The sequence below is a fragment of the Lactuca saligna genome, chromosome 4 (genome assembly GCF_052625555.1).
Source record: "Lactuca saligna cultivar CGN05327 chromosome 4, ASM5262555v1, whole genome shotgun sequence".
NCBI lineage: Eukaryota > Viridiplantae > Streptophyta > Magnoliopsida > Asterales > Asteraceae > Lactuca > Lactuca saligna.
Genome location: NC_136420.1, coordinates 67627834 through 67639987, shown reverse-complemented (window position 1 = coordinate 67639987; position 12154 = coordinate 67627834). Strand labels below are relative to the sequence as shown.

Here is a 12154-nt window from a genome sequence, read left to right as displayed (position 1 = left end):
CAAAATAAGACTCTAATCAATAACAGAAAATATTATATAATGATCTCAAAAAGAAAATGTTAAAATTTTGTGGGACTTGTTGAAAAGGAAAGCATTAGAGTGGATAAAATATGATAAATATAACAAGTCAAAACAAATGCAATCAATCCAATCCTACACAGGTAAAATCAAAATCGGTTGGTACCGGTAAAACCGAAATATTTCTCAATATATGTTGCTATTTCTCAAGAATCGGTTCCAGCATTGAAAGCCCGATAAGAACTAGAACTTGTTGAACCGGCGGTCCAATTCGGTTTTTATCTTCCACCAAGTTCGGTTCCAGTTTAAGCAGGTTCCAGTGCTCATCCTTAAATTGGAAGGTAAAACCCATATTTTCCTGCAAACTTCACGTTTTTTATCATATTATCCCTAAAATTAGATAGTTTATTATTATTATTATTATTATTATTATTATTTTTCAACAAGGCAACATGATGCGTGTGAAAAAGCAAGAAAAGAGATGAAGCATTCACGCTACTTTCTCATAAAGAAGTTCCTTTTAGCAAACCCACCTCCATTTTTGTAAAGCTTTGATTACTTGCTAAGAAACCCTCTGATACCCGAAAGTGTTTTCACAATCGCTTCGCTTTGGTTCAAATGGCGTCGACATTGTTGCTTGTTGTCGTATTCGTGTTCGATCTCGTAGCTTTTGCACTTGCTGTTGCCGCCGAGCAAAGGAGGGCCTCTGTGAGTTCTTTCCTTCTTTAAAATTTCCCCAACTTCATCTTAATCTTCTGTTTAACTTGATATCTGTATCGTTCGTTTCAGCATGTTACTGATTAGTTTAATGTGTATTTACAGATTTTAGTGTGATTTTGTTTCATTCCTAGTTCCAATCACTATTACTAAATTCAAAATCTGCATTACGCCCTTTGAGTTTTTTGAGAAATCTTTTCTATTTTAAGATATTGTTTCTAACAGATCAATTTAGTAATCTATTCCTCCTAAATGTTCAAAACAATCCTTGTCAATTTCAAAGCCAAAACTGATTTATAGCACTGGAAAGAGGAATGTAGATGCTTTACAGGGGTATTCCAAGTTCTACAATATGGAACTATATTTGATGATTTTGACGAACATTTAGTAATTGTTTTTGCCCAATTTCTTGTTCACTATATGTATTGTAGTAGGCCACTTTTTATTTTTAATTAACAAAATTAAATTTCCAATTTCCAAATCTGCAGTAGTTCTTTGGGTTTTCTAGCTCAAAATCTACTCTATTTTAAACTATTAAGCTTTTCTAGATGAATTGAGAAGAATCTTTTCAATTAGAAGTTAAAAAACCAGTTCATTTGACTTGTAGAAGTCAAACATGGACCCTAATTTTGCAAGGTATACTTGTCTCACAATTGGATTAGTAAATCCTTGTGGTTGTGGGTATTCCATGTTTTGTCATATGAATGTTTAAATGAATCTTTTGGAGGAATTGTTTCCGTTGCTTTTGCTTTTGCTTAATTTATTAAATATTTTGTAGGCCACACTTAGTTTTGAAAATTCAAAAGTGGAACTTTTCAAATTCAAAATCTGCATTTATCCTTTTTGTTTTTCAATGTCAGAATATTTTCTATTTGAAGGTAATATTATAAATTATTATAGCTTCTTGATATCTCATGATTTTGTGCTTCATTTACTAAATTTCTTCTTTTTATACTAAGTAGTAGTGTTCCACAAATAATAATGAAAATTCAAAATCAACATGGTAAATCTAACTTGGAATCCAATGTTTTATTGTATGATAGGCTCGGATTGCTCAAGATACAAATTCAAGATATTGTGTTTATGAGTCAGATATAGCCACCGGTTTGGGTGTAGGAGCACTTTTATTCCTCCTTCTGAGCCAATTCCTTGTAATGTTTGCAACCCGTTGCATGTGTTGCGGGCGAGCCTTGAGCCCCGGTCGTTCTAGAGCATTAGCCGTCTTCTTGTTCATTACCTGCTGGTAAAATTACTTTCTTGCCCTTCCAACCTACATTTTTACTTTTCATATCAAACCATTTATATTCACAAGAAACAAAAATGTACATATCACATGATGCTCTTGTGACAGGATAGTCTGGGCCAGGGGTTGCTGTAAGAATAACTTTTTTGCTGACAATTTTTTTTGTGTCGGTTTTTTTAGGGTGACTTTTATTATCGCTGAGGCATGTTTGCTTGCGGGTTCGGTTAGAAATGCGTACCACACAAAGTATAGAAGTGTGCTTTCGGCTAATCCTCCTTCGTGTGAGACTCTGAGAAAAGGCGTGTTTGGTGCTGGGGCTGCGTTTGTGGTGTTTACTGGGATTGTTTCTGAGTTTTATTATGTTTTCTATTCCAGATCTGATGAAGGTGTCATCCCTACGAGAGAAAATGGCATAAGAATGGGAGCATTTAACTGAACTTTTGTGAGGAGTTTGATAAGTTGTTGTAGATCGTAGATTTTGGGTATAGAACATGCAACGTATGGTTTTTTTTTTTTTTTTTTATTGTTGTACTTGAAGTTGAGGATGTGGTTAATGGTTATTAAATTCATTTTTGTTGTTTAATTGTAGTTTTATTGATTTATTATGTATTGTTTTTAAGTTGTGACTGAATCGTTAGCGTGGTGAGAGGTGAGAATTGATAAATGATGTCTTAAGTTCATGTCTGAATGTGATATTTTTGTTGTGGGAAGATTGTGATTTATGTGATCATTAAGGGCCAAGAGCTTTATAGGGGTAAGGGGGCACCCCCCCTGATTTTTTTTTTTTGTTAAAAGTAGCCCCTCTACTTTAATTTTATACTTAGTAGGCCTAAAAATATAAAATTTTGATTATGGCCCCTCTTTGTTCAACGATTTTATACATATAATATTCTCGGCCTTCTTAAATCATATGTTGAAGTTCCGCCCGTGATGATCATGGATTTTGATTACTGTCGTGATATTAATATATGGTTACATAACTCTTGCTTCTTGTATGCACTTTGCACATATAGTAAAAGAAAGATAAATAATTTTTTAATTTGTTAAAAAAAAATTGTTTTTTTGTTGTTTAGTAAATATCATAATTTCACTCTAATAAATAAAAACATTTTTGTTATTTGTCATATTTTTATAGATTTTGTCACATATCATTTTGTGGTAATTTTAAATTAAATTATATTTACATGTCAGTGTTTTTTTTATTAAATATCACCTATTATTTATATTTAAGTTTAACTTAATTGTAAATGTTCTCTCCAATTTATGCATCCTAAATTTTAGCCTCATTACAAAGAAAGTTTCCATAATTTGTTGTATAAACGCTCTGATATACCATATAATTTCAAATTCATTTTGAAATTCAATTATTTATTTTTATTAATAGAATATTCTTGAATATGTTTGTGAAATTTTCTTAATTTAAATAACTAAATAAACTTTTTAAATATCTGTGTAGACACTAGGTTATAACCCGTATACTACACAGGACAGCATAAAATAACTTTGAAAGTTAATAAATCTTAAAAATAATAATACATCTTTTAACAGCAGTGTGAACAGTAGCAGCAAAATAAAACACAACCATTATGATGAGATTAAAACTTTGCTTCTTCTGTCTTTTGGCAAGCGATTCTAATCTGTACTTGAAATTAGAAAAATGGTAACAAACATTAGTTAACCATTCCAGTATAGCAATGTACTTCTAGTAATCTTTCTAACAACAACCCAATCATTTTAATAACGACTTCATCTCTTTGGATTAACCTTTAGCAACACAAACATGCCTTCATGTGGTAACAATCAAATAAAATTTCAACATTTTACATATTACACAAAGAAATTGAATGATTAAATGTTGATTTCACGCTTTTATCTTCAAATACTTCTTCAACGATGTTCTTCAATTTCAAATGTGCTTATGATCTCTAAGATTTGTCATTTTTCTTATTGCACAATGCACATATTAGATATCAATACAGAGGTCATTTATCGTAGGATTCTAGAAAGAAAAATAATATTGTTAATTAAAAATGACAATAAAAAATCAAAGATTTATAAATTTTTATTAAATTAATAAGATATATGTTTTGTTTAAAATATTATTTAAAACATTAAAGCAACAAAATTAAATTTCAACAAACCGTTTAGAAAAAAAAAAGATTTTGTTCATTTTAATCAAATTACATAAACAATATTTGTTGTACATTAGAATTTTCATAGTTGATCTAAATGTAAATGATTCATTTAAAAAATATTAAGATGTAAAAAAATGATGCATTTGAAAAGAAGCCCTTTTAGCGCTTGATATATATATAAAAAAGGTAATTTTATAATGAAAATACACATGATAGAATGTACGTGTTGTAACAGTAAGAAGATTGAAGATATAATGCAATAATAAACCAATATATAAAAGAAATATTTTAAAATATATCAACTAAAATGGATGTTTTGGATAATATATCAAATAAAAATTAAGGGTTCTTCTTTGACCTCAAAAATCAAAGTAAAAATCTTTTTTTTTTTTTTTAAAGTGTTTTTAGGCAATTTCAAATGAAAAAACTAACAAACACAAATAAGATCCAAAGATAATTACTTTAAAATTGTTTAAATTATAAATTTTAAACAGATTAAGACATGTCAAGTTTTTTCCATTAAGATATTCAAAAAACACATCGTCAAATAATAAACATATTAAAAATGTTAATAAATCTTCAATTGGGGTATCTTGAATTTGGGCTCTTGACATTTTTGCTCTTGGTCCCCTTAATGAGTGTTGGCTGTTTATCGATCTCCCTTAAAAATATGATTTCAAAGGAGTACTAAAACCATGATTTTAAAGGAGTAATAAAAAAAGTAAAATTAGTAATTTAAAGTAGTAATAAAAAATTAGTAATTTAAAGTATTAATAAAAAAGTATCTACCTAATAGAAATCTCGATGATTCAAGGTCTGCCAATAGATCAAAAGCAAGTGTTCATGGTGTTTGAACTCAAAAAGAATTGTGTTTTACAACCCTAGAATAGTCAAAAATGAAGTATAATACTTTTTTTAGTAGGCTGCAATAAAAAATACATTTTTTCATAAAGTAAAATGCTATTTTTAGTCCAAAAATTATAATAAAAACCTTGGTTATAGACATATAAAAATATGGCTTAGGTCCACACATATTGTATAATAAAACAATAGTTACCTCATATACACGTTTGATTGCTATATGTTTTTTGTCATAAACATATGACATTCGTAGATGATCGAAGTACCTACACAAGAATTCATTGTTCAACTTAAATTGTTTATAGTCTAGATAAGAAAATTAAAATTGTATGGTTATGACAAAAAAGTGAGGAAATTAGAAGTTTTGGTCACTAATTATAGATGGAATAAGATATTTAAAAAGAGAATATGACCCAATTATAAGTCAAATTTGTAGGAAGACCTAGACATGGTTCCACATTCAACCCCTTTGTCATTCTATGAGATGAATTCACCAAACAACAATTTAACAAACATCCCTTTCATCTTCTCTTCTTTAAAGAAGTCTCAAGTGCAAAGAGTAAAATGTAAACTTATAGAAGTCAAAGTAAGAGCCCATCCCATAGTTTTTAATAGATAAACATAAAAAAACCCCTCATATACTTTATCCTAGGAAACAAAAAGAGCTCATGAGATTCTCATATTAGAAATCAAATATAACTTTATAACTTCCAACCATCCCTCCTTTTCAGGCATTATGGAATGATCCGTTAAGGAAAGACTTCTGTGAAAAATCAATTGCTCTTATACAAATTCTCACTCTGACCATCCATCTATCTATCTTTCTAGCAGCAGACCTTGTGTATGAAATTCTGATTAAAGAAAACTTTGTAGGAGTTACCTGTATTAATGAGGAATGTATCAAGTAGTATATTGTTGACTTCGTTGAGGAATTTTTACAAACACCTTGTAGGATAGAACTCCATAGCCACTGACCTACAGTAAATAAGATGAAATAAAAAATAACAAATATATTCGATGGACGTAGACAAAACCAAATAACCATACAAAATAAACCATAAAGACTGAATTTAAGAAATTTCTGAAAAAGCTTTATATAGAACATGAACCAGGGGAAACTTTAGATGTTGATTTTTTTCCTTAAAAGAACTAAAGCTTGAAAATCCACCATTCGTTGGGATGTTTCTCCTTCAATAATAGTACCATAAGAAAAGACTTGTTACTATTGATTCCTCTTTGTAGAATAAATATACCAATAAAACATCTTTCCAAAAGCACCCTTCAATCGTACATACAAATTATTTTTGTGAACGATCAATACTTAGTGCGGATACAACTCTGTGTGATTCCAAATCAGAATAAAGGAGATTTGCAAATCCTCTTCTTCCTCTTTTTCGATCATAGTTGGGTGGCATTTATTTGGAGAGACGATTGATAGACTTGAAAAAATAGGATTAGGGTTTAAAAGAGGAAATAACGAAGAAAGATAAAGGATTAGAGAGATTTAAGGAACGATGATGACACCGGTATTCATGGAGAGAAGATGACATGTAGTGATGTAGGAGCGATGGCGATAAGCGGTGATATTCATCTTTTAATTTCATATTAACGGAATTGATGATTTGATTTTAAATGGATGTGGAATCAGAGGAGTTCAAGAAGAGAGGGTAAAAGAGGAAGCAGGGGCAATTTGGGAAAATCACTTAGACGATAGAAGCAGGAAAAATTGAGGGGAGGACTAAGAGAATATCACATGGCAAAAATATACTTATTCATTAGATTAGAGGATTAATTATTATCATATTTATCAATTTTGTTTTATCTTTTATTATATAAAAAAAGAGAAATTAAATATCACCCTACATTTTGTGCATATCAATCCCTCTACCAATTTAAATAATGATATTTGTGATATTAGTATCGTAAAATATCATTAAATTTTATTAAATGAGTATCAAATATTACACATATCACAATTTAATTGGATAGGATGATATGTAGGAACAAAAAGTAGAAGAATATTTAATTTCTCTATTAAAAAAATTGTTGATTAATTTTTATCTTTTAACATTACACTAAACTAAATATCTTTTTAACCATCTGATACAAAAATACTATTTTGACCAAATACGCAATTACTTGATCTAGGAGATTGAACAATAAACATTTCAAAGTTATAAGTTTATTTATCATCTAAATATTGGTTTACAAAAATAAATTAAAAATATATCATGTGTCGCATGAGTTATCTATAATACAATTTTAGGATCAAGATTTTTAAGTCCTACACATATTTTTATTTATAACGAAACCCATGAAAGTAAATAATGATTAAAACTGTTAATTTTGAATAATGATAATAAACTTATAAATACCACATCTAATATTGTGTATAAGAATGCGTTAAATAATTGTATGAAAATATACTTAATTTATTTTCTTTATAACATCTTTTTTTTATTGATGATATATTTTTATTTATCATTTGGTTTGTAATTATTTTAATTGTTTTGTTTTAGTGTATTATTATTATTATTATTATTATTATTATTATTATTATTATTATTATTATTATTATTATTGTTGTTGTTGATTTTCTATTTCTATTTTTAAATTTTATAATTATATTTCATTATACAATATAATCATTTTATCCGTATCCGTAACAATAGACATAAATAATGTTGCTTTTATCTTCAAAATATATTACAAAATTAATTTAAATTAAAAATTAACTAAACATCAATGTTGCTTACATCTAACTTTGTATTTAAAGAAAACTTTGGAAATTTGTGATGGAACAATTCTTTTTCAATGGTCTTTCTATTAGTATTGATTAAATTACACTTATTCATCATTTTGGTCGTATTTATTTCGAAAATATACTTTCAAAATGCTAAATGTTCAGACCTTCACGTTTTAACTTTTTTTAATCAATTCGTATAGTACACGAGTCTTCCAACTAAAAAAGAAAAGTTCATTGTCAGATGTTTGCATGCTAAATTACCAACTACTTTATTTACATGTGCCTACTACTACTACTAATAATAATAATAATAATAATAATAATAATAATAATAATAGTAAATTATTGTCTTGGTCTCTATAGGTTGCCTGAAATAACATTTTTGGTCTAAGTGTTGTAATGTAATCATGGAAGGTCTGGTAACACCCATGGTTCCTAAGCCTTAACTCCATTAATTTCCACTTTGAAATGCATTTGAAAAATATCAATATACATCAATAAGACTTCAACCCAAGTGACACATAAAATAAACGATTTTTGAATTAACATTTTGCTAGAATATACAGGCTTTCAGCCCTATCTAGCATTATGTCGATGCCAAAGTGATGCTTACTCAGTCACTTCATGGTCGAATGCTACATACCAATACCCAAGTAAGGCTTAGTCATTCACTTCGTGGTCAAATGTATAGCTCATTATCATAATAACACGGGAAAGCACATTGCACATATAACACATAGCATACAATTGTCCCTATATTGATCTCACCGTGAAATATTCGATTGATAAAATGATAATTTGGGCGGCACTTCGTCTCTAAAATGACTTTCTGTGATGAAACCGGAGATTTTTGTTGAAAACCGGGCCTTACACGGGCATAGTTTCAACTTGAAAATATTATTTTCACGGGTCTTCGGTGCGTCGGGAATTGCTTCGGGTGTCGAGGATGTTTCCTAGGCTTCGGGGGGTATTAGGGTAAATTAAGAGAGAGTAGAGGGTGCAAGAGAGTGAATTTTGTAACCTAAAATCAGAAGCCTTCACTTTCTATTTATAGTGCCCAGGGCTCAACATTACGTTGGGCGTAAATATGGTGTACGCAGGGCGTACTGCTTTGAGTGACTCTATGTTGGGCGTACACCTTCGTACATTGGGCGTACTGGAGGATCAGCCCAGACATGTCAAGGCTACGACACGTGTAAGCCATGCGAAGGAGTAGGCGACATGGCCAAACTCGAACCGTGTATATAAACGTACGTTCGACGTACATATCTCATACGTTGGGCGTATAAATATGTATGCTAAGCATACCACTTGTATGTTGGGCGTTCTTCCAATCTCGAAGTTTGTGCCCAAAACTTCAAGAATTCATATCTTTTGCATACGAGCTTCGTTTTTTACATTCCTAATATCCACACGTAGGTGAAATTATGCTTTACAACTTTTGTTTAGACACTGTCGGCGAATTTTGACTTTATCTTTAATATTATATTTTTAACAGATCAGGACAGGAAAATCCGTTAAAAAATCATAACTTCTTTATCCGACGTCCGTTTTCGTCTGTCTTTTTACCGTTGTACTACTATACCGAAACTTAGAAAAATCATAACGTCCTCATACGAAGTCAGATTTGGACGTTATTTTCATGAAAATTCTCGGTTTAAAAAATACAACGACTTTCATTTAGATCACTAAATCTAAAAAATAGTTTATTGAAAACTCGCTTTTTACGCTAAATAGTGTTTTGTCGGTTTTGTCGCGGATCTTCAATAAGTCATAACTTCTTCGTTATAACTCAGATTTCGATGAGGTTTTCGCCTAAATGTTTCTAACGAGATAATACAACTTTCAATAACATTATTTTTACTTATTTCTATCTTTATATTTTCGTAATTTCAATAGTTGACTTTTGATCAGAATCTCATAAGAGTTCCAATACTTCCCGAATGATTCTAAACATAGTTTTACTTCAATTCTCGTAAAAACTATCTTGTTAGAACTCAACACTCAAAAACATATAATATTATTCATTTTAAGCTAATAAGATTTACAAAATACGATAATTAAACTAGATTAATAATGTGTATGTTACAAAGGGTTTGAAAGATTTTCACAAGAAAATAGTTTTTCCAAAAGTTAAACTAAAGAGTTTTGAGAAAGAACAAGGTGTGTGATGCGTGCAATCGGTCGAGCTCAAGTAAGTTTTCCTCAAGATACCCATACATTTTATTTTATGATATGATATGATTATGAGAACTACATGCTAGATTAGGAGTAAGGATCTAGGAAGGATTCTTTTTATGCGTACTATATGTGTATGAGAATTGCATGCTAGATTAAGGTTAAGGATCTAGGAAGGATGCCTTTTATGCCTACTATATGTGTTTGAGAACTGCATGCTAGATTAGGGCTAAGGATCTAGGAAGGATGCCTTTTATGCCTATTGTATGTGTATGAGAACTGCATGCTAGAATAGGGCTAAGGATCTAGGAAGATGCCTGATATGCCTATTGTATGTGCTTTTTGAACTACATGATAGTGCTGATTAGTCAGTGATATGATAGCCTGGATAGGATATGCTTGGTTTAGGTTACTCGATGCTCGAATGTTGCTTGCTTTGAGCTTTTAGGCATCCTAATTACCTTTAGATTAACTAGTAAACGAATATGTTAAGTTACATATTATGAGGACTAAATAACTTCATATGGTTAGTTCTAGCCCTATTTCGCAGCTCTTGTTTGAGTGCAACTGTTGTAGGGTAGGGCCTCTCATTCAAAAAATTATATGCTCTAAGTGATATGTAATGATATTTGCGAGCTAGTTAGGTAAAGGTAGCAGGGATTTCTTATGCAGCTGATGGCAAAGAGTAGGTCAGCAAGTTACCCTAGGAAAAGCCTAGGATGAGATTAGTGCAACAAGCATTAGTAGTAGAAGGGACTTGGTGAAGTCAAGGAAATCCTTGAGGAAGGTGCGGATAAATATGGAAGGTAGTATGGGCCCGTACTACTCAAAGCAAAGGATCCGTACTCAAGTCAAGGAGGACCAAGATAGAACCAGGGAACTTATAGAGTGTATGAGACCTCTCGAGATTATGTATGATCCTGACGATTATATGTTTTGTTTCAGAATGGTGGTGACACGACACAGAGCGGGAGGTTTAGGGTCTGGATCTGGATCATGTTCAGGTTCGGGTGAAGGGTCTGAGCAGGTTGATGACGGAATACGTGAGTTCATTGCGTTAGAGATTACACGAGGCATCCTTGAGGCGACCGCAGTCATTTTTGGGTCGATTAAGGAGGGGATCATCGAGTTGATGGAGGATCGCCTTAGGGCGTTCAGGAGCGACATGACATGTGGCCAGGAAGGGACGTGCACACTCTCATTCAAGGACTTTCGGGGATGTGGTGTGCCAGAATTCCATGGGGTGAAGGACCCCATTGTTGCCAGGAAATGGATTACACACATCAAGTCTGCACAGTTGAACAACTTCTGCCCGGAGGGATCGAAGGTCCGGTATGCTAGAGGTTATCTGAGAGAGCTATAGATTGGTGGGAGTCAGTTGGTGATTCACTAGGAGCACCAGCCATTGAGGCTATGACTTGGTCGGATTTTGTGGCCAGGTTTAGGGCTTAGTTTGTGCCGACTATGGAGCTTCAGCATTTAGCCAGGGAGTTTCTCGACATGAGATAAACTATTGAGTTGGTGACGGAGATTACCGCCAAGTTCAGGTAGAGGGCCTTTCCGGTGCCTCAATACGCAGGGGATGAGGAGATGCGAAAGACCCGCTACCACGACATGTTGAGAGCTGACATTCGGAAACATGTCAGCTACTCGGCCTGTCTGACATTAGATGACATGATTGCCAGGGGAGAGAGAGGGATATTGATATAGAGCATATTCAGAAGAGAAAGGTGGAGGCTGTACAGGTGACTGGGGTTTCGGGGAAGAAACCCAAGGGATTCGAATCTAGGTCGAAGGTCCATCAGGGCCGGAGCCGCTACGGGAAGTGCGACAAGCCACATGAGGGGGTTTGTAGACTAGGGACATCAGATTGTACTACCCCTACCCCCCACATTTCAGACATCATACCTAATTTGCTTCCATTACAATCAGAAGGGCCATAAAAGGCCGACTGCCCGAGACTAGTACCAGCAGCGCCAGTGGCGGCACCAGCTCCGGTGACCCTACGGATCAAAGATGGCCGACAGGGAAAGATAGATGCTCCGATGGTAAGGAGCCAATCCTTCTAGCTTACTGCTGAGGAGGTGCATGACGCACCGGATGTGGTGACGGGTAGGTTTTCTTCTCCCTAACTTTTATTACATGTCAGTTACGATATTTATGTATATGTTCTATTTGTTGTTAGGATCATTCCATGTGAATAGTATCCCAGTCCATGTGTTATTCGATTCGAGGGCTACCCAATCATTTGTCTCT

At 32.6% G+C, this 12154-nt stretch overlaps 1 protein-coding gene and 1 long non-coding RNA gene across 5 annotated transcripts; one reads left to right on the top strand and one right to left on the bottom strand.

Moving 5' to 3' along the window:
• The first annotated feature begins 478 nt into the window (after positions 1-478).
• LOC145042077 (uncharacterized) lies at positions 479-2561 on the top strand. Its single transcript, XM_078990439.1, has 3 exons — positions 479-726; positions 1779-1978; positions 2159-2561. Exons 1-3 carry the CDS (start codon positions 637-639, stop codon positions 2412-2414), a joined length of 546 nt encoding a protein of 181 aa, XP_078846565.1. The 5' UTR covers positions 479-636; the 3' UTR covers positions 2415-2561.
• An 854-nt stretch (positions 2562-3415) lies between these two features.
• LOC145042076 (uncharacterized) lies at positions 3416-6689 on the bottom strand. Of its 4 annotated transcripts, none has more exons than XR_013680536.1 (4): positions 6084-6687; positions 5855-5949; positions 4903-5240; positions 4609-4800 (listed from the first exon to the last, which is right to left on the bottom strand). It is a non-coding gene; the product is annotated as an uncharacterized LOC145042076 (long non-coding RNA). The 4 variants fall into 4 exon arrangements; XR_013680535.1 differs by having other exon boundaries at positions 4903-4994; positions 5171-5240; positions 5855-6685; XR_013680537.1 differs by lacking the exon at positions 4609-4800 and adding an exon at positions 3416-3615 and having other exon boundaries at positions 5855-6689.
• Between the last annotated feature and the right edge of the window lie 5465 nt (positions 6690-12154).

Bases quoted from the DNA above. Each gene is read 5' to 3' on its own strand.
- LOC145042077 (XM_078990439.1), top strand. From the start codon at position 637: ATGGCGTCGACATTGTTGCTTGTTGTCGTATTCGTGTTCGATCTCGTA. The intron at 727-1,778 runs GTGAGTTCTTTC...ATTGTATGATAG, and splicing joins CCGAGCAAAGGAGGGCCTCT to GCTCGGATTGCTCAAGATAC. The intron at 1,979-2,158 runs GTAAAATTACTT...CGGTTTTTTTAG, and splicing joins TTCTTGTTCATTACCTGCTG to GGTGACTTTTATTATCGCTG.